Consider the following 22,812-nt stretch of genomic DNA (forward strand, 5'->3'; position numbering starts at 1 on the left):
CATACTTTTAATCTAGTAGGAAAGACAAATCTAATGATAATAACTTACACACAAATAGCCCTTTAGTTGAGGAAACAAGTTACTGTGAAGAGTAAAACAAAAGTCATTTGATAAGCAGTGCACAAAAAGGGCCCATACACTAGCAAATGTAAGAGTGTTTATTCATTCTTTCCATAATTCACTTATTCACCAGATATTTATGAAGTGACTACTAAATGCCAACCACTGTGCTAAGCACTGTTAAACAGTCAAGTAGATAAGCATGGTCCTTACTCTCATGGAAATTATAATGAGGCAGGTGTCCTCAAACTACGGCCCATGGGCCACATGGGGCTGTTTTTGCCTGTTTGATTTTTTACGTCAAAATAAGATACATGCAGTATGCACAGGAATTTTGTTCATAGTTGGCTTTTTTTTTTTTGAGACAGAGTCTCACTCTGTTGCTCGGGCTAGAGTGCCGTGGCATCAGCCTAGCTCACAGCAACCTCCAACTCCTGGGCTCAAGCAATCCTACTGCCTCAGCCTCCTGAGTAGCTGAGACTACAGGCATGCGCCACCATGCCCGGCTAATTTTTTCTGTATGTTTTTAGTTGGCCAATTAATTTCTTTCTATTTTTAGTAGAGACGGAGTCTCGCTCTTGCTCAGGCTGGTTTCCAACTCCTGACCTTGAGCGATCCTCCCGCCTCAGCCTCCCAGAGTGCTAGGATTACAGGCGTGAGCTACCACGCCCGGCCCATAGTTTTTTTTTAAACTATAGTCTGGCCCTCTAGACAGTGAACTGGCCCCCTGTTTAAAAAGTTTGAGGACCCCTGGTTTAGAGCAACGGTTAGTCCAGCATCACCAGCATCACCAGGAAACTTATCAGAAAGACAAATTCTCAAGCCCCATTTTTAAAGGCTGGGCCCACCAAACTGTAGTAACAAGCCCATCAGGTGATTTTGATGCAAAGTAAAGTTTGAGAACTACTAATTTAGAGGAAAAAAATTTAATTGAGCTGTAGTTTCATTGAGGAGGGTGAATTTAACATAATCCTCAGATGAAGTGAGAAGAGACAGAGGACTTCCTAGCTGTGAGAGAAAAACCCACCCCCACTTAATCAGGGACAATATCCTAGCAATATTTCCTGCTCAAGATCTCCTGCATCTCTCTTCCTTGCCATTGCCTTAGTTCAGGGCCTCATCATGTTCCATCCAGTTTTAAAATCTCTTCCCTGTGTTCATTCCCGCATCCTTCCAATCCATCCTGTACACTCCTGCAATGATAACCTTTCTAAAGCACACATCTGATCATGTTATTCTCCTGGTAAAAAAAAATTTTCTATGGCTCCTTTTACCCACATTCTAAAGTTAAATGGTGCCAGGAGCCAGGTAACTTAAATGTATAAAGTGGCTTTCTTCTAGGCAAAAAGGAGTAGGGAAGACTAGTGAAGGGAAAGAGAGTTTACTATGATATTTCCAGAGGAATTTCGATTTAGTAAAAAAGGGTGTTGCACTCCAAATTAGACCATGGCTACCAGCATATGATCTCTGACTCATGGGATCAAATCCAAAATCTTCAGTATGACACCCAAAGCTTCTGTGATCCAGCCTCTGCTTTACTCTCAGGCTTTTACTATTGCTTTGTCCTACACCTCATTTGACATTGATTATACTGCAATACTCAGCAGTTTGTGGAAGATACCACACAGGACACTTCTGCCTCAAGGCCTGTGAACAACAGATGGTCAAAAAACACCACCTAACTGACTTCTTGCTTTTTTATATTTACATGTTATAGTCTCCCTTTACAGATTCACAGCCAGCTCTGTGCAAATAAAGCTAATGAATTTTTCAGACACAAATAAATGCCTCCATTGTTGTCAGACATTAGGTGTGATATTTTGAACACTGCCCTAGATCTGGAAACAACTGTTAAAAACTAAAAACTGTTATAACTACAAAAGCATTACTTATTGTAAGCAGTAAATAAAGCTAAGCAAAAATAAGGACGGAAACATCAAAATCATTGTATATCCTTGCAGACCTCTAAAAAGTTATTTTTGAAAACATGGATATATGCTGTTTTGTAGATAGATATACCTTCTAAAAAATAGTCTCAACATCTTTGCACATTAACATTCACCTATAAAATCCTTTCAAATGGCTGCCTGACATTTGGATGTGCCACAAAATACACAATTTCCTGATGTTGGGCATTTTTGTTCTACTTTACTCATTATTATAAATAACTTTGGGAAATACAGTAATAACTTTGAGGCTACAATAATTTCTTAATTCTTTCCGAGGATTCCAGTAGAAAATGATGGTGTCCCTTCTCCGACAACACGCAAACCTTTGGGCATAACCAAAGAAAAATTCCCTTTTGCTGGGCAATAACGCTATCTTCTCGCGTTATTCGCACGTCCTTGATCATCTGCCAGTCTCCGTGGTTCCGACGGCGGTGTCTCAGGCCAACTAACGGCTACCCTGCCACCGCCCACCGTCTGACCTCCGCCAAGGTGACGCGGCGCAAAGAGAACCGGCTGAAGCCGGCTGGGACGTGACGCGTGCGTGCGAGCGCGCATGTGCTTACGTGCGTGTGCGTGCGCGCGCTCGGGAGCGTCATCACCAAGCACCCCTGGCTGCGCGTCCAGTGCTAGCCCTGTTACAGGTATCGCTCGTTCGCTGCTCTCCTCCTGCGCCCCTCCACAGCCCACTGTCGGGGATGAATTTTGAGAGGGGAGTCCGAGGGGGGGAGAGTCCGAGAGGAGGAAAGAGGGGAGTCCGAGGGAGGGAAGAAATCTTGGGACTGATTTCTTTTCCTCTCAACATACTTGCTTTGGGTGTGTGGTTGTGCTTGAGCCGGCGGTGCAGGGAGTGGCCACACCCTTTTACTCCAGCCCTCGGCCTTCGTAGTACCTCTGGGGTCCTAACCTTGCCTTCCACAGATGACCTGATCGGTGAAGTTTAGAGGAGTGGAAAGACCTCTTCCATTCTCCTAGTAGCAAGCCCAGTCACAGAGTCGATTGTCAACCCAAGAGTCCAAACGATCAGGCTAGGGCTTTGGGTCCTGGGTGGCCTTTCAGAAATGCTGGTTATCTCTAAGGACTGAAGGTTGATAAAGCCCACTTACTGCACCTCAAAGAACAGGCCCTGAAATATATTTTCTGTGCCACTGCCGCCAGAAATGGTATTTAGAATAAGTCCTCAGTAATCATGAAAAAAGATGCTTCCTGCAGCCCTGATCGGGTTAGGACTGCCTTTATAGTTATTAATTCTGATTTGGTGAATTCCATGAATAATTCACTTCTTTGTCTTCCAATGTCTGAGGGTACTTACAATCTAAAATGGGAGTTAAGTCTAAACAGGTGGTCTGAGGATAAAGTATAAATTGAAATGATGCACATTCTCTGTGCACATTAGCCCCTTATACCAAGCACCCAAAAGAACACCTTAGATGTTCTTTCTTTGGCCCTTAAGATTTTAAACAGTGAATACCTTCTGAGTGTATTGTGGTCTGTTACAGGAATGTGTTTATGATCATCAGAGTCTCAGCCATGTTGTCAGACTGCTTGCAGAATTTCCTGAAAATTACAAGCACTCATCTTCTATATCCAAGATTATGTCAGCGGTTAACAAGAAGTAAAAGGAAGTTTTTTGGGACTGTGCCAACATCTAAATTGCATAGGCGAGTTGTCATTACAGGCATTGGCTTAGTGACTCCTCTTGGTATTGGAACGCAACTGGTATGGGACCGTCTTATCCAAGGAGAGAGTGGAATTGTTTCAATGGTTGGTGAAGAATATAAGAGTATCCCTTGCAGTGTTGCTGCTTTTGTGCCAAGAGGTTGTGATGAAGGTCAGTTCAGTGAACAAAACTTTGTGTCCAAATCAGATATCAAGTCAATGTCTTCTCCCACCATCATGGCCCTTGGGGCTGCAGAATTAGCCATGAAAGATTCTGGCTGGCATCCTCATTCAGAAGCTGATCAAGCAGCTACTGGTGTTGCAATTGGCATGGGCATGATTCCTCTTGAAGTTGTTTCTGAAACTGCTTTGATGTTTCAGGCAAAAGGTTACAATAAAGTTAGCCCATTCTTTGTTCCTAAGATTCTGATCAATATGGCAGCAGGCCAGATCAGTATTCGATATAAACTCAAGGGCCCTAATCATGCAGTATCCACAGCCTGTACCACAGGAGCTCATGCTGTGGGAGACTCTTTTAGATTTATAGCCCATGGTGATGCTGATGTGATGGTGGCTGGAGGTACCGATTCTTGCATTAGCCCTTTATCTCTTGCTGGGTTTTCCAGAGCCCGGGCTCTGAGCACAAACTCAGATCCTAAGTTGGCATGTCGACCGTTTCATCCAAAAAGAGATGGTTTTGTAATGGGAGAAGGCGCAGCTGTACTGGTGCTGGAAGAACATGAACATGCTGTTCAAAGAGGGGCCCGAATTTATGCAGAAATTTTGGGCTATGGACTCTCAGGTGATGCTGGTCACATAACTGCCCCCAATCCTGAAGGAGAAGGTGCCTTAAGGTAAAGACTGGTTGTTTCTTTCAAAATATGTCTTCAGGCTGGGCGTGGTGGCTCTAGCAGTTTGGGAGGCCGAGGCTGGTGGATTGCTCAAGGTCAGGAGTTTGAAAACAGCCTGAGCAAGACCGAGACCCTGTCTCTACTAAATATAGAAAGAAATGAATTGGCCAACTAAAAAATACATATATAGAAAAAATTAGCTGGGCATGATGGCACATGCCTGTAGTCCCAGCTACTTGGGAGGCTGAGGCAGAAGGATCTCCTGAGTCCAAGAATTTGAGGTTGCTGTGAGCTAGGCTGACGCCACGGCACTCTATCTCGGGCAACAGAGTGAGACTCTGACTCAAAAACAAACAAAACAAAACAAAATATGTCTTCAAATAAGACACTTAAGTGGAGTCCCAAATTAGGGAAACTTGTAGTATCAGGCCTTGGTGTACATTATCTTTATTGTCTTTCCATTTTAGACTAAATATGGTTTTGAATTCTTTCCTTTAAACATTTGAAATATTTGGAAACATTTGAACTTCCTTACAAAAATTGCATTTGAGTTAAGGCCAGTAAAGTTGTGAAGAAGACCATATGTGTCTCTGCCAACTTTTCATGCCTCCATTTCTGCTTAACAAGCATCAGTGTGCTCCCTCCCACAGTTGTCCTCTTCCTTGATCCTTCCTCAGACTCAGTAAAATCAATCCTTCTAGATGTGTCTGGTCTCTGCTCCATTTCAACAGGCTTCTGTTCTTTTCAAATCAACAATTCTCAATCTTGAATTACCCAGAGGTATTATTAAAATGCTGATTCTGTGTACATCTAGGGTGGCACTTGAGGTTCTGTATTTCTAATAAGCTCCTAGGTGATGGTGATGCTGCTGGTCTAAAGGCCATACTTTGAAAAGCAATTTAACAATTGTAGAAAAGATAAGTAGTGTGTTAAAAAAAAACAAAAAACTGATGACATGTCAATATGTTAGCTAATAGCCTAGTGTTCTTAAATCATATTATGTTTTACTCAGTTAAATTAGCCAGGAGTTAGCAAACCTTTTCTGTAATGGGACAAGTAGTAAATATTTTTGGCTTTGTAGGCCATAGAGTCTGTTGCAACTACTCAACTCTGCCATTGTAGTATTCTGAATACTTTCATAGGAACACATCTATGGCCATTCATTTACTTGTTGTCTATGCCTGCTTTCAGGCATCTATCCAGGGCCATAGTTTGTCAACCCCTGGGAGTTACACTTTTGAATTTTAGTGAGTAGTTGCTGGTGCTAAAAATGTCAAGCATAGTAACAAGCTAGATGAAGAAATAGTAATATTTAGGAGAATCCTTTCAGCACCCTTCAAATTATACTCTAAGCTGCCTATTAAGAAATATCTGTATCGATGTAGATATAGATATATTTCAGGAACTAAAGGGATGTTAACATCTAAAAGGTGTTCAAAAGTTCTTCCATAGAAATTTTTTTAATTTTTAGATTTGTTTCTTTGCTTTTTGGTTTGGGGGACCAAAAAGGAATTTGGGAATTCTTTATTTATTTAGAATTCTTAATAGCCTAAATAAAGAAGATTTTGAAAGGTTATTTGAAGCACTGAAGTAGTAGATTATTGGGAAATATGCCAAGTTTTACATTTAAATGTGAAAGAAAACATTAAAATGTAGTTATAATGCTCATAAAACATTGCCACATTCATAAGAAATCCCTAGAAGAAAAATTGTTCTGGTCTTCACTCAACATGGTTTTTTCTTCAAGGAAAAGTGCCAATTCAAATAAATGGAATTACATTTTATTAGCGATTATACAATCCATAGGCTTATGTGTTTAACTCATAGTGATTCAGTCCCAGGTGTGTGATTCATAATTTCCATGCAAATGGCATTCTAACTGATGTGGTACTCCAAGATGGAATTCTGTTACTAGAGCGAAGGATTCTTTTCATTCAGTGCTAGGATAACTGTATTTCTTTCACATATGCCATATAGAAAAAGAATCTCCTGTTAAAATTAAACTTAGTCCTGATAAATTAAATTTCTTTTCTTATTTTATCAGATGTATGGCTGCTGCTGTCAAAGATGCAGGTGTACAACCTGAAGAGATATCTTACATCAATGCACATGCTACTTCCACACCATTGGGAGATGCTGCTGAAAACAAAGCTATCAAACGTCTCTTCAAAGACCATGCATATGCCCTTGCAGTTTCCTCAACTAAGGGAGCCACAGGACATCTGTTGGGAGCTGCAGGGGCAGTCGAGGCAGCTTTTACCACACTAGCTTGTTATCATCGAAAACTACCACCTACTTTAAACCTGGATTGTACAGAACCAGAATTTGATCTCAATTATGTTCCACTAAAGGCACAGGAATGGAAAACTGAGAAAAGATGTATTGGACTCACCAATTCCTTTGGTTTTGGTGGTACTAATGCAACACTTTGTATTGCTGGCATGTAGGACAAATCATTTGTAATTAAATATATTGATTTTTTAAATGTTATAAGTAAAGAGATAATATATATCTATATATCTATCTATCAATATCCTGATGCATTTTATGTATGTCAGGGTTTCTCAACCTTAATACTATTGATATTTTGAGTAGGATAATTCTTTGTTGGGGAAAGGGAGGTTGTCCTGTGCATTGCAGAATGTTTAACAGCATCCTGGTCTCTTCCTACTAGATTCTACTAGCATCTCCTTCCCCAGTTTGACAAGCAAAAATGTTTCTAGACATTACCAAATGTTTTCTGGGGGACAAAATAACCCCCGCATGAGAACCACTTATCTGTGTTTTCCTAATATTACAAGTCAAACAACTTTCTATGACCTTTCACGTACTCCCGTCCCTTTCATGGACATTTAGTGAGTAGCTACTCTGTGCTATGCAGGTTTGCTGCAATGAGCAACTCCAGGTGTACCATTCACATACAACATACAGGAAGAAATACAATATAACTGGTAGTTTGCATCCTTGATCAATATTCTTTTTTTTTTTTTTTTTTTGGAATGCTCTTGCTGTGCAATGATCAATATTCTTTGAATACATCTGTCAGCTGTTAATGGTCCATATACCCTTCACCTATCTAACTCTCTTTTCTATATATTTTCCTTACTGTAATTCAGTAAATTAATGAAATTTCCCTAAACCCCTAAGCCATTAGTTCTCTGAAAGAAGAAAATGAAATTGGTTTGGCATTATTTCTTACTCTTTTTGTATTTGCGTTGGCACATAGTTATTAATGGAGATAAAAGTCTTTGGGAAGTAGAGCAGAAATTATTGGTGACTCAGGCCACATCCCCTCAGCCCTCCTCTAACTTCATTGCAGCTTTGGTAGTTTCTTATGTTCTTCCAGCATACCACAAGTGCTGGTGGTCCCTCTATATTTCTGCCTTGGGGCTCTATATAATGCCAACAGATGTAGCTCATCTGCAGCCAGCTGGAAGTGTTGGGAGGGGTAGGAGGACAAGTTCCCCAGAGGCAACACTCACCCAATAAGGGATGGCAGTTGGTGCATAAGCGCCTCAGCCTCCTTTCACAGAGATATCTAAGGTTCTACACGGTTCCTGGGGATCCCCAGGGAGATGGAGCTTCGGTTGCTCACAGCATTAACTTACACTCTTTTTACTGGCTCTTTTTCCCCTTTCCTGTCACCTCCCCACACTTATTAGTTTTTAATCATGTTTTCTGGACTCTCCTCCCAAACAAACCACCTTTTCTTAGGCATTGCTTTCTGGGCGACTCTCAGGAAGTTAATGTTGTAATGAGAGTTTATATATCAACAGGGTAGGGCGAATAAGGGGATAAATAGGATCTTCAGAAATGAATAGGGCTTCCTATATTTTAATAGATGTTAAGGCAGTAAGGATAACCACTTAAGGTTAAGCCACTTAACGTTTGGGATGGCTTTGTAAAGTTGTCAGTTTGGCTGGGCTGAGCTACATTTCTCAGCATTCCCTGTACTGAATATTCTCGGTTAAGGTGGTCCATAAGAGATTCTTTTGGGAGATTTAGAGGATGGAGGTGAATCAGCAGCCATTTTGTAGCTCTTACATGTTGCTTACCTGCTGGCTTCCCTTGGTGTGAGGCAGTGGCTGAGCCTGCAACTGCTTCACCTTCCTCTGGATCTTCCTTGAGCTTCTCTGGCTCCTGGACCAGGTAGCTCTTTGTCCTATATCATCAAAGTCAGAGACAGTAAGAAATGACAGGTTTCAGTTCATTCTTGTGTTTTGTGGGTTCTAGCTTGTTATAGGAAATTTACATCCATCTTCTCTTCCAACTGCCTGCCCTGTGGACTTCACACTCCAGCATCAGAAGATAACAGGTGAACATAACAGCATTACAGGAACCATTTAACCAGTTCTCACAATTGTGGAAGGCCAGGTACCTATAACAAGTATCTATATCTGTTTTAGTGGTTCTGTTTCTTTGATTCAACCCTGACTGATACAGGTGAAGAATGGGAGTTATTTGGAGTGACATAATCATATTTACTTTTAAGAACATCACTGATGTCAGACTGAAAAACACATTGGAGGGAAGCTTGATTCCCTGAAGGGAAAACAGTGAGAAAGGTGTTATAAAATCCAGGTAAGGAAAGATTGTGGCTTGGATGAAGCAGAATATTTTGACCTAAGTTTCTTCCAACTTGAAAATTTGGTGTTTTTTTTAAATCAACTTTGCTAGGGCATAATTGATACATAATAAAATGCATCATTTTTAAAGTATATAGGCCAGTGAATTCTGATAAAGGTATGCACATACACAAGTAATCACCACCTCAATCAAAATAAAGAACATTTCTATCACCCCCAAAATTCTTTTGTGCTTCTTTATGGTCAGTCCCTCCAGCTCCAGACAAATCACTGAAGAGCTTTCTGTCACTATAGATAGGATTTACCTTTTCTAGAATTTTATATAAATGGAGTCATATAGGATATACTTTTTTGCTCCTGGCTTTTTTCATAATGTTTTTGAGGTTTTATCAGTAATTCATTTTTCTTTTATTGCTGATTTTTTTTTTTTTTTTGAGGTGGTCTCGCTCTGTTGCCTGGGCTGGAGTGCAGTGACATCACCATAGATCACTGCAACCTTAAACTCCTGGACTCAAGTAATCTTTTGTCTGGGACTCCAGGTATGTACTGCCACACCTGGCTAATTTTTCTATTTTTTGTAAAGACTGTCTTGCTTTTGCTCAGGCTGGTCTTGAACTCCTCACCTCAGTGATCCTCCTGCCTCTGCCTCCCAGAATGCTAGATTTACAGGCATGAGCCACTGTGCCCATCCTGAATTTTAAAAATTAATATAGATAACCTTGACTTTTACTCTGTTCCTAATCCTTATTTAGCTTATTTTTTAATTTTATACTTTGTCTCGCTGTTATTTTTTAAATGAATATGTATTGCTTTTTGAACAGAAGAAAGTCAAAGATTTTTTTAAAAAAATTTATAGAGCAAAAACATCTAGAGCAAAGAGTTTTTGTTGAAACTCACAAATGTAGATGGGGTTTAACAAAGGATACACACACGTATCATTCATTTACATATGTTATTGAGATTATCAAAAGTTCTACTAGATATTTGAGAATTCCCTGTAGCCTAGTGCCATGAGTATATGACTAGTTTTGGATGCAAATATTCCACCCTCATCCCCAGGGTATTTACATTTAAGGAAGAAAGAGAACTTAATAAAACAATAATAGCTATCTTTTATGTTAGTTCAGGTCCTCTGAGAAGCAGATACCGAAACAAGATTTTCTGTGTTAGACAGTTATTGGAGAAACACCTGTGAAGGATAAAGGAGAGAGCAGAAGAAGGCAGAGAGAACCTTTGGACGGTGATAAAAAGCTGACACCTGTGAAGATGAGGTGACTCAGGAATTGAAGAGGATTGGGTAGGAAAGCTCTCAGCTCAAGTTACATTCTAAGAAAGTTTTGATCAGTCTGATGGGGAGTTCATGATCCAAAATCTCATAAAGGAGTTCCACATCTCTCAGGAATGGGCCTGCCATTATTACCCTCACCGTGTCTAGTGATTGGCTGGGAGCTGCCTGGGCACAGCAGATCTGGACTGTGCATTTTCCACAGCCATTGTAATCCATCTCTTGTACCACAGAGATCTGTTTCTCCAAGCAGGTTCATGGGACAGCTCCTCCATGGTTCCCATGGGCCTCTCTTTCTGAGGGAACATTTCTTTCTTTTTTTATTTTTTAAAATTAATATAGATTTAGGGGGTACATGTGCAGATTTGTTACATGGATATATTGTGTAGTGGTGAAATCAGCTTTTTGTGTAACTCTCTGAGGGAAAACTTGGAAGAGGGAAGTTAGTAGGACAAGCTGTAGCCTCTGATGCTGCAGTTGGTATCAGTCTACAACTGGTACTCATCCTCTCCCTAACCCACTATTCATTCTAAATTCCCCTCACCCTCACTTATCATTTTGGCAGGCTTGGTGGCTTTTCCCTGGTGGTGTGACCCAAACCTTCATTCCTGAGGAATGTAAGCCTTTGATGATCATGCTAGACCCTTTTCAGGCAGCAGTTGCTGCATGTGTCATAGAGCACTGGAATCAGGAGGCAAGGGGATAGATAGTAGGAGGTCCCCAAGCAGACCATGTAGATGCCACATGCATTCTCCCTGTCCTAATTATGTGAACATAGCCCTACCTTCTTCAGCTGACTAGGGTCAAATAGCACAGCCAGGTCCTAGTGGCGTCTACAGCCTTGTTGAATGCGATACCTGCTTTGTCTCCTGGGAAGAGAGTATGTGCACTTTAGAGACCATGACTTGCAACATTGCAGAGCCCAGAGTTGCAAAGATGGGGAGCACAAAATTCCTTATTGTGATTGGATCATTGGAAATGATGCTAAGTGGGGCTACTCCTGTTTTCCAGTTCTCTTGGTTCCTGAACTTATCTGTGTTTGTTAGAGACTTAGCCCTATATAAAGGCCTTTGATTTAAGTATATGTTGCATCCTGAGGATGGCACCACATCCAGTCAGAATGTTGCCTCTGAGCTGTGATTCAGGTGTGCCTATGGAAGACTGTTCCAGCTTCACTGAGGCTGGCTGCTTATGGGTGATGTGATGTGTGATACAACCCGTGGATCCATGGCTACAGGCCTACTCCCATGGGCCTGTAGACCTTTGCTATGCAGTAGGTCCTCCTGCTCAGATGCTGTGTTGTAAGAGATCCCATGCCTGTGGATCACATATTCCACAAGGCTGCAGATAGTGATGCTAGCTGAGGCTGTGGCCAGGAAAGGCAAATCCACACCTGAAATAGGTATTAATGCCAGTGAGAATGAACCATAGGTACTTCCTTTTGAGATAGATTAGACATTCAGAGGCAGCAGTATCTAGACTGAACTTGGTAAATGGAGTCAGCAGTAGCTAGATGCATCCTGGCAAGTGGAAGTCCATATTGTTGAGTCCATATCTAGCCTCCATTTCTGCCACTGTAGCCTTCATTCATGTGCCTTCTTGCAAGTTCTGGGGCAGCCAGTGACAGAGACTGGCTAATGTCAATTGGTGGTCATTTTATCTACTTGGTTATTCAGTCCCTCTACTGTGATGGGTGCTTTCTGGTGGATATCAAGTGTGACATACAAGTCTTTACCCTTCATGAAGTTTTTATATATCCATCCACAGTCCTCTATTGAGATGTTCTTCTGTTCTTCTAGTTCTTTTCCTTCTAGACCCCTGACTAAAGGCCAGGCCTATGGACATTGCCCAGGAATTTCTATAGATTCTTACTTCTTGGGGCACTTCTGCTGCACAAAGTGAGTGACCACAGGTAGCACTTCCCATTGGGAAGGTTTTCCCTCCCCAAGATCATTCAGGTCCACCCTGAATATGGCTGTAATGCAGCTGCCACCTGTTTTTGACTTGAACTACTGCAAGACATAGTTAGGGGACAGAATCAACAGGATTTGGTAATTGGTTACCTTCATCTTCCTCCCCAAATTCCTTGCTTCTTTGTAAATCTTCCCTATTTTCTATCCTCCCTGAAATACAAATGCTACCAGAGTAGGAATTTTTGCTACTTCTTTCACTGCTGTAGTTCCTATTACCTAGAACAGTAACTGGTATAAGTTGGTCTCAATGAACATTTTTTGAAGGAACAATGAATGAATCTTAGTTAATTGCTCCACCAACCACCTTGTTGCTCATATCGCAAGACTAGTAAGAGTCATCCTTGATTTCTCCCTTTCCTCTCTCTCTTTCCTAATCCTTCAGCAATTCCAGCCAATTGTATTTTCAAAATATATCATGAGTAGTCACTGCTCTTAATTTCTACCACTGTTATCATTTTTGCAGGGGCTAACTTCTTGGTCTTTCTGCTTCCAATCCCCAACTGCTTCCCAAACACCATTCATTCTTGTCAGACAAATTGATCATTTTACAATATAAATCAAATCATGTCATTTCCTCGCTGAAAACCTGCTAATGGCTTCCCATTTGACTTAGGAAGAAATTCAAACACTTTACCAAGGCTTGTGAGACCCCACATGATCTAGACATGACTTCCCTCTCTAATCTCTCCTCATACCACTTGCATTCCAGCCATGCTGCTGTTGTGTTTGTTTTCTTTCTTTTTTTCCTATTCCTCAATAACCAAGTTCATTTCTGCTCTTGACCTAGAACACTATTTTTTATTTATGTGAAATTGGCTGCTGATTGTTATTTGAGTTTCAGCACAAACGTCTCTTTTGGAAAGAGACCTTCCCTAGCCACCCAATCTAAAGTAGCCCCATTTATTCTTTTCCAATCTCTTTCCATCCCAGAATCCTGTTTTGTTTCTTCATATCTGTTATACCAACAAAAATTATCTTTTTAAAAAATATTTATGTTTTAGGCTTTTTTATTCCTCTGTTAGAATATAAGCTTCGTAGGAGCAATCTTATGAACAAAAATAGCATTGTGAGGCTGGGTCCTGTGGCTCACACCTGTAATCCTAGGACTCTGGGAAGCCGAGGAGGAGGGATCGCTCAAAGTCAGGAGTTCGAAACCAGCCTGAGCAAGAACGAGACCCTGGCTCTACTGAAATAGAAAGAAATTAATTGGCCAACTAAAAATATATAGAAAAAATTCCCCAGGCATGGTGGTGCATACCTGCAGTCCCAGCTACTCAGGAGGCTGAGGCAGTAGGATCACTTAAGCCCAGGAGTTTGAGGTTGCTGTGAGCTAGGCTGACAGCACAGCGCTCACTCTAGCCTGGGCAACAAAGTGAGACTCTGTCTCAAAAAAAAAAAAAAAAAAATAGCATTATGAACAAAAATAGTATTCACAGAACTAAGCAAAGTGTGTGGCATATACACATGTACCCACATACATGTACACACACAAACACACATACCAATTCAAACAAAAAAATTTTAGTCCCAACAGTGACTGAAAATATCTGTTACAGGAAGGACAGCAAAGAGAAGTTCATTCATGGTCTTAGGAAAATGAGAGAGCTATTGTTTCTTTCAAGAGTAAGTACAGAGGATGGACCTTCTAGCCTTAATTAGCGGGAGGCAGTAATGCTTATTCTGTTACTTGAGTAATGCTTATTTTCTGTTATTAGTTACTTGAGACTCAGCTTTGATCTTTGGTGCCAAAGAGGAAAGGGTGATGATTATCTTGGTAATTTCTTTAGAATCGCTTAGCACAAGCAACATATCTTGACTTATAAGAGACTAAATGTTACCTTGAACAAAACTACCTCTAAGTCAGGATTCGGCCAGTTTTTTTCTGTAAAGGTCCAGTTAGTAAATATTTTTCTTTTTGTGGGTCATATGGTCTCAGTTGCAACTTCTCAACTCTGCCCTTGTAGTGCAAAAACAGCTATAGAAAATACACAAATTGTCGTGGCAGGATTTGGCTGGCAGGGGGCCAGATTTGGCCAGTGGGCTGTGGTTTTATGGCTCTTGCTCTAACTCTGCACAAAAGCACATTCTCTGACATGTTTAGCCAGCTAATTTTTCTATGTCAGTGGAGTACAGACATTTTGCAGTGTAAGAGTAGAATGCTAGAGTTCGGTACTGTAATAATACCACCACAAACAAGACAGATAGCTAGTGTTTATGTAGTACTTGTGTGCCAGGTATTGTTTCAAGTACCTTTCTTAATATCATCTCATTTAATCCTCACAACAGCTATGTAACTTTGGTAATCCTGTTGTCTCCATTTTATGGATAAGAAATCTGAAGTTTAGTGAGGTTAAAAAGCTGTTCTAAAGTCACATAGCCACAAAGTGACAGAACAGGGACTGAAAAGTGTTTTCTGACTCCAAAGAACAGACTCTTAACCTCACGAATATACCAGCTTCCCCAAGAGAATGCATGAACTGTCCCACCAAGGAAATCATATAGGTAGGGGCAGAGCTAACTCTTTTGGACCCTGTTCTGAGTTGGGAGAAGGAATGCTGAAAAGTTGATTGAACAAACCCTTTAGTTTGTTTGGAAAAGAAGAAAGCTATTGCCTGTTTCATTATTGAGGGTACTGACAAATTAAATAAAGTCCGATAATCAAACCCCAACCTAAAAATTAGAATGATCCTTCTAGAGCTATAAATATTCTACTGTTTTCAGGTTTAATATATGTGAATCTTTATTCACTTTTTAAAAAAATCACAATACTTTAAGGGAAGGACTCATTAATTTATAGGTAATGACACTGATGGTAAATTTATATATATAAAATATAGGTATTTAATATATATTATTTATACCATAGGTAAAATACAGATGACATATGATATATGCTCATTTTAAAAACTTAAAGAAGTGCAGCAGATACTAGTCACCCTTTCTCCACACCCTTCACCACTTGCTAATGACATTTTACAACCGCATAGTGAACTGAAATATATGTTGCCATTTTGGTCTGGTCTAACTCCAGCAAACAGCACATGAGAACTTTCTTTATCCTTTCACTGCTTAATTCCACCACGGCCAAGTTCTGTTAAAGGTGGTCACATGGCAAATAACCTACCAGAACATCTCCTTGCTTTTCCAGAGTGGAACGGTGAGAGAAATGGGAGATTTGAATTAAATAGTCCTGGATCTAAATCATTATCACTGAGCCTCAGTTTTCTCATCTGTAAAATAGAGTCAATAATACTACCTATCCAACAATGGTTTTGAGACTCAAATACAGTTGCTTGATATACTCAGTATAATCCTCTGTACAAAGAGTGGTTATTATATTAAAAGAAGAATGTGGTCTTTTTCATATTAATGAATTTTCCAGGGGCTTGATTGCTAAGTTTAGACAACTGTATTGGTTTTTTGTTTTATTATGATTTTTATATATCTATTTATTATTATTACTATTATTATTATTATGTTGTCCCTGTGACATATTATTAAATGGAGAAAATCTTTGTCTAGGTAACAAGAACCATATCCAGACTTTAGGAATTTCCCCTAAAATAAGCAGTCTAAGGCATTGGAATATTAGCAAAGAAGCTTATGAAATTTCTTCTGAAGAGATGAAAGGTTAGAAAGCTGCCTCTCTTGTCTAGCTTAAGCCCACCGCTTCCTAGCAGTAGGGGTGGATTAGATGACCTCTCAAGGTTCCTTCTAGCTGTGGTTTTGTTTTTTGATGTCTATTTAAAGATTATGCTAATATTGCTGATGTGAAATCCTTTGTACACAAAGATGATTGAAAACACTGGCTCATGATCTGAATCTATGCCTGCCTGGTTAAAATTGTATACTTGAAATTAACAGGACTCAAATGCTCATGTTTTATACAAACCATTAAGGTTTTTTCTTCTCAAGAAGATATTTTTTTTAGCTGTAGTTTGGTCTAAAGCAAGAGGGAAAAGGTTGATAAAAATGCGTTCAGATACAGAAGGAATTAGATTATTTTAATAACTAAGCTCAGTTATATTGTGGTTCAGAAAGATGAATGCATAATAATGTAGAGTGCAAAGATCCAGGAGGTAATCCCCTAGACAAGACATTGCTGGAGTGGCATATTAACTAGAAAAGAGCCATTGTTAGAAGAGAACAGGGAAAGAATTCTCCAGATCCATAAGCATCTTGTACCTAGTAAGTAACTTGTACAGTACTTATGAGAATAGGCTGTAAAGCCAGGCTGCCTGGGTTCCGATACTGGTTCTGCCTTTTTTGAGTTCTGTGACCTTGGCAATTTATTTCACTTCTTTATCTTTTTCATCTGTAAAATGTTTCTCTTCTGTAAAATGGAGATAATAATAGTACCTATTTCTTAGGGTTGCTGTGAAGATTAGATCAGTTAATACATGTAAAGTGGTTAGCACAGTACCTGGAATATAATGTGTTCAATAATAGTAATTAATCAAAATATTAGGTATTATTGAGTTTTATTTTATTTGCTTTTTGTTTTTGTTTCTTCACTTTTTACTATGGAAAATTGCAAACATATCCCAAAATAGAGAAGTTCTGAACAATAAACCCCTATATACTCATCAGTTACCTATTCATGGACAATCTTGTTTTACCTAAACGCCCACCCATAAGTCCTACTTGATTATTTTGAAACAGATTTCATACATCATATTATTTCATTTATAAATATTTCAGCATGTACCTCTAAAACAGAGGTAGTAAACTGTAGCCCAATGTCTGTTTTATAAGTAAAGTTTTGTTACAGTACAGTGAAGTGTTCATAAAAATAAGTTTGAGCTAAAAACATTTGAGAATAGGCTTTGTTTTTCCCTGAGCTTCCTTACCTGCCTAAAAGTAGAGCCTCTCAAAAGAGCTTAATTGTTATAAATCCCTTCCCTGCGAGTTTCTCAACTTGGGAGGATGACTCTTAACATTAGAGAGAAGTTGGTACCACACCTAAACGAACATTGTCACAAAACTATTCTGTCTCCCATCTAGCAACCCATTTATCTTTCCTAAAAGTGATTTGTTTTCCCATAAGTACCCCTGACCCTCCTTTCTCCCATTAAGATGGTATATAAGTCCTAAATTCTAATGGCCACCTCGAGTCACATTTTTTTGTGTGTGAATTTTCATGTATATATGTGAATAAAAGTCCATCTTTGCTTTTGCTAATCTATATTTTATCAGTTTAATTCTTGGCCCCAAATCACTGAAACTAAGAAGGCAGAGGAAAAGTTTTATCTGCCTCACAATAGCTATGCCCATTTGTTCACTTACTGTATAAGGCTGCTTTTGCACCATAATGGTGGAGCTGAGTATTTGTGACAGAGATTGTATGGTCACAAAGCCTAGAATATTTATTGTATGGCCCTTTGTAGAAAATGTTTGGCAATCTTATTCTAAAAGATAAGGAAATCTAATCACCTTTAAAATATATCTGCAATCCATCCACTTTTTTCACCTCCCATGCTCCTACTGTCCTCGTCCTTGTTCCTGTCATCTCATGTCTACATCACTGTGATAGCATCTTAACAAGTCTCCATGCTTCTGTACTGGCTTCTGTACAACCTATTATCAATCCTGAATAACCCTTTTAAAATCCAAGTCATGTCACATGACTACTTTGCTTAAAATCTTCATGTTGTCCCTGTCAAATAAGCACAAAGTTTATACAGTGGCTCACAAAGCCCTAAATAATCCATACCCACTCATGCTCACTCCACTCCAGTCCTGGTCATCTCTTTGCAGGCCCTTAAATACACCCATTATATCCCTCCATAAGGCCTTGGCACTGGCTGTTTATCCAGACTCCCACGTTATAATTCCCTTACCTCCTTCAAGTCCTTGCTCAAATGCCTTCAAAAAAATCACTAGCCTGATCACTCTATTAAATATTCCAGTTGACCCCCTACCTCACTCTACTTTTTAATTTCCCAAGGCATTAGTCACCTTATAATTTACCTATTTATTATGTCCGTTGTTTATTTTGTATTTGGTTCTGCCAGAAGGTCAGTTTCCTGATGGAAAGATTCTTTGTTTTGTTCACTAAATCATCCCATGTGACTAATCAATGTTTGGCACATAGGAGGTACCTAAAACGTAGTTGTTAAGTGAATGACTGAATTGCTATCACTCATACCTGCAGACAGAACACAACTGCATTCTATGAGTGAAAGGACCTCTGACCATGCCTCCCTATACTTTGTGTCTTTCTTCCTCCTAGGCAATCGGTCCATGCCAGGTGCTGTGTTAAGTGGTTTCTAAGTATTATCTCATTTAATCCTTCAAACAACCCTAAGAAGATAGAAAATATTATTATTCCCATTTCTAGATAATGCAACTCAGGCCTAGGAAAGTTTAGCTGCTGTTAAAATGCACAGCCAGGACTAGAACTCAAATCTGTCTGACTCGTAAACCCCTGCTTTAAACCACAGTGAGTGGAATAACTCTAAGTTTGGCCATTTATGGTACTTTCTCTATTTACTTATTCATTCAACAAATATTTATTGAGTCCTGACTGTGTGCTAGATCCTTAGAATAGGTCAGGGAACCAAACAAAGATCCTTCCCCTCATTGAGCTTTCATTACATCTAACTCTTAAGAAATATGATTCAGAGCTAATGTAGAAGGGGGACCAGTCAGTCTCCTAGGAGGTATGATTTTAGAGAAGCCTCCCCTTATACAAAATTGCCCTCCTGTTCCCCAACTTGTCATGACATTCTGTCTAAAGTACCTGGATTACTGATAGCTTTGGTGAGACTTCAAACTTGCATGAAAATGCATTTTTTTTTCTGTTTAGGTTCATCCCCAATTTGTATATGAGAAAACCATGGCTTGGGGTAATTTTGAGACATTCTCAAAGTCAGTAAATGGCAGAGCTGGGATTTCTGGCTCCAAATTTTGTGCTCATGATACTGTAGCAAACATCAGGAAAGAACCTGGTGAACTAAGTGATGTAGGAGGAGTGTTTCTGGGGAGCCAGGTCTACAAGAGGAAAAGTAGACAGGAAAATAAAGGGAGCCTGGAAGCCCCAATTGACCTATGTGTTTCCCTCTAGCTGGATAACAGGGTCATCTTGGTAGAATAGGAAGAACTGGGGCAGGTTCTTTTGTAGCCAATAGACCAATAGAAAAAATAGGAAAAAGGTAAAGCTGGGAGCCCAACTGAGAGGACTCTATGCTTGGGAGCATCAGGATACCTTATTCAAACTGATTTTTAGAGGGCATAGCCTCAAAGGAATCAGAGACAGATGCAGAGAAAGTCAACCCGATCTGGTCCATGGTCCTCCACCTTACCTTGCCTGGAACAGCTGGACCCAGCAGAACTCAAGTTACTATAGATAACCTCTCCACATTGGTTTAGACTAGAAATATCTAATGAGCAAGGACTCAGTTTACATTCCAGTCTTTGGGTCTACACTGGAGAGGGAGTAAGACAGAAAGAAACAAAGCTTTGGGATTAAAAAAAAGTTTCTTTAAATTCCAACTTTGTCATTTACTACCCAAATTATTATTAATCATCATGATTATTATTGTTATTATCTTTTGAGACAAAGTTTCACTCTGTTGAAAACTTGAAAATCTTTCCGCCCTTGACCCCATGACTCCAATATCTCTCCTGATTTCTACTATCTCTGCCACTTCTTAACAATTTCTTTGCAGGTTTTTTTTTTTCCTTTTCCTATTATTTCAATGTCATTGTTCCTCAGATTTTAATCATCTACCTCCTTGGTTTTCCATGTGTGGTCCATGGACCAGCAGCTCCACCATCATCTGAGAGCTTGATGGAAATTCAGAATCTGGGGTCTCACCCCAGACCTTCTGAATAAGAATCTGTATTTTAATGAGATCCCCAGGTGATTTTTGTGTACTTTCAAGTAAGTTTGACAGTGCTGCTTTATTCTTGTTTTTTCTCATTCTACACATTTTTCCTCAGTGATCTCATCCACTGTGACTCTCATTACTACTCATATTAATATATTAATGACTCTCAAATGTGCATGTGCAGCCCAGTTCTCTCTCCTGAGCTCCACCCACATATGTAAAATTGCCCACTGGACATCTCCACTTGTTTGCATGACAGGCATATCAAACTTCATATGACCCCACAGGTATTATCTGATCTCACATGTTCAGATAAGGGGAAGATCATGAGAGAGAGGATAATCATAAAAGACCTTATGTTGGGGTTGGGGTTGAACTTGAATTCTGAACTTATCTTCAGAAGTGATAAGTAGCCCTTTCACCCAAGGCAGTAGTCTCCTGCCAGGGAATCTAAGGAAGAGGTAACTGTTAAGGATTTCTTCAGCTTACATGAGAGTTCACCTAGATCTCTTGGTCTCTATCACCTTCACATTTCTTTTCTCTTCTTGAACAAATATTTTTTTGGTTCCTATGTGTCAGGTGCTGAAGATAGAGCAATGAACAAAACAGACAAGGATTACAATGCTCATATTCTTGGTAGCAATATTTGTTTTCCTCCCTTAATGAATCATTTAAAAAGGAATTATAATGCAAGGTGAGTCCTTTTGTAATCAATTCCCTGTCAAGCTTCAGGGCTCAAAAAGAATTACAGGATTTCACATGTAATACTTCAAGGCAAAGGCTTTAAATTGGGGAAACAGACAAGCAAGGGTCAGTAGGTAAAGAAGGCTAAATTCCCCATGTTCCCATTGCCTGTACAAAGAGGCTTGCTGGAAATTGCCACCCCTGAGCAACTGATTCATTTATTCAGTGCTTACACATGCTGGACCCTGATATCACAAAGAATAATGTCTCTGCCCTCTAGCAGAGCATGAGGCAAAGCATGCATGGAACTGTGCAAAGCCACCACCATAACTGAGAAACTTTTCCAAGTAGATTAAGAGGTTCATCAGTGTACATAAAAACAGTATGAAACATCGTTGTATCCTTATTTTATACAGATTTCACTTGTGATACATTCCCCATCACTTTGATAGATTAATTAAAACCAGTAACAGAGCTCAACTACAATAACGTACCCTATAACTAGGAAATATAAAACTAGTGACACATGCCCACAAATGTGAAAGTAATTTATTAGAGTTCAATTATGAGCAGAAAAACACTGATAACAGAACACTAACCCACAGAAAATTTATAGAGGAATTATAGAGTAACTGAGAAATGGGCCATTCTCCTGACACTTTCATGAGGTGATATTTTCCTCAAACCCTTTAAATATGTTTGGCAATTGTAAAAATTGGAACTGTGAATCACCACACTTATCTCTTTACATTTCTATGTTTATATTGCATCTTAGTACTAACAAAATAAAATAGAGGATAAAAAAGTAGGGCTTTGATAACAAACCTCTCACCTTTTTAGTTGATTTCAATCCCATTATCACATATTTCTAGAAATGCACAATAGTGCCAAATTGTTTTCTCTATCACGGGTTGGTTTCCCTGTATATTAGCTGTCAGTGCAAAATTACTGTGCCTCCTATATGGCAACTAAAATTCCAAATGATAGTTACTGGCAAATTTTTCTATAGTTCACTGATTCCTCAAAGAAAATGGATTTTCTACTCAGCTAAGATTAATTACTATTGTTACAGAAATTGGAATGCATCTGACAACTTGAATAGAAAACACTGTGTGCTTTGCTTTCCTTTTTATTGTGTCAGTAATCACATGCTCTAAAATCATTAGAATCATATAATCTTCCTAAAGAAATGGCTACCCATACACACTATCAAAACTTCAAGAGATACAGAAAGAGGGTCTGCAAGTTTGGGGATTGAAGGCAGGCATCTGGGGATAGCTCATCACCTTTAGCCTGCCCTAAGAATACGCAGGACCTAAGAAACTGATACTATGGTTCAAGGAAGCCCGAGGACGTTCCAGGGTGTCTGCATTTCTGCCTAACGAACCTCCCAAAACTTAGTGGCTTACAACAACAACCATGGTGTCTCATATATCTATATAGGTCAGCCAGTTTGTTGAGCTAAGCACACTCTTGTGCTCAGTCAGCTGGCAGGTTGGCTATGGATTTGCTGATCAGTAATGGATTCAGCAAGGACAGGGATAAGGTCTTAGCTCTGCTCGATAGGTTGTCTCACCTTTTAGCAAACTAGATCAGGTTTGTTCTCTTGGCAATAGCAAAGAGAGAGCAGAAACATGCAAGGTCCCTTGATGACTAGGCTTGGAAGTGGCATACCATCATGTCTGCTGCATGCCATTAGCCAAAGCAAGTCACCAGTCAGCCCAGATTCAAGAGGCAGGGAAACAGACACTACCTTTTGACACTTTGCAAAGTGCTTAAATATAGGGGTGAAAAATTAGAGTATTTTTGCCGCAAATCACCACCCATGAGAAATCCCTGGTTAGCCTTCCTGGGTATACCATTTCAACATGGCACATCCTTTGGGATCACGTCCTTGCTGAAACTTCATCTTACTGTGGCCCTATTTTGCAGATGC

At 39.7% G+C, this 22,812-nt stretch overlaps 1 protein-coding gene across 1 annotated transcript; it reads left to right on the forward strand.

The window, feature by feature from the left end:
• The first annotated feature begins 438 nt into the window (after nucleotides 1-438).
• On the forward strand, nucleotides 439-12,620 carry OXSM (3-oxoacyl-ACP synthase, mitochondrial). The gene is made up of 3 exons (XM_012786283.3): nucleotides 439-2,650; nucleotides 3,506-4,519; nucleotides 6,561-12,620. The coding sequence occupies exons 2-3, from the start codon at nucleotides 3,516-3,518 to the stop codon at nucleotides 6,961-6,963; spliced, it is 1,407 nt and encodes a 468-aa protein (XP_012641737.1). The 5' UTR covers nucleotides 439-2,650; nucleotides 3,506-3,515; the 3' UTR covers nucleotides 6,964-12,620.
• The last annotated feature ends 10,192 nt before the right edge of the window (nucleotides 12,621-22,812 follow it).

The sequence above is a fragment of the Microcebus murinus genome, chromosome 1 (genome assembly GCF_040939455.1).
Source record: "Microcebus murinus isolate Inina chromosome 1, M.murinus_Inina_mat1.0, whole genome shotgun sequence".
NCBI lineage: Eukaryota > Metazoa > Chordata > Mammalia > Primates > Cheirogaleidae > Microcebus > Microcebus murinus.

Coding starts and splice junctions, on each gene's coding strand:
- OXSM (XM_012786283.3), top strand. CDS start 3,516: ATGATCATCAGAGTCTCAGCCATGTTGTCAGACTGCTTGCAGAATTTC. Junction 4,520..6,560: donor GAAGGAGAAGGTGCCTTAAG/GTAAAGACTGGT, acceptor TTATTTTATCAG/ATGTATGGCTGCTGCTGTCA.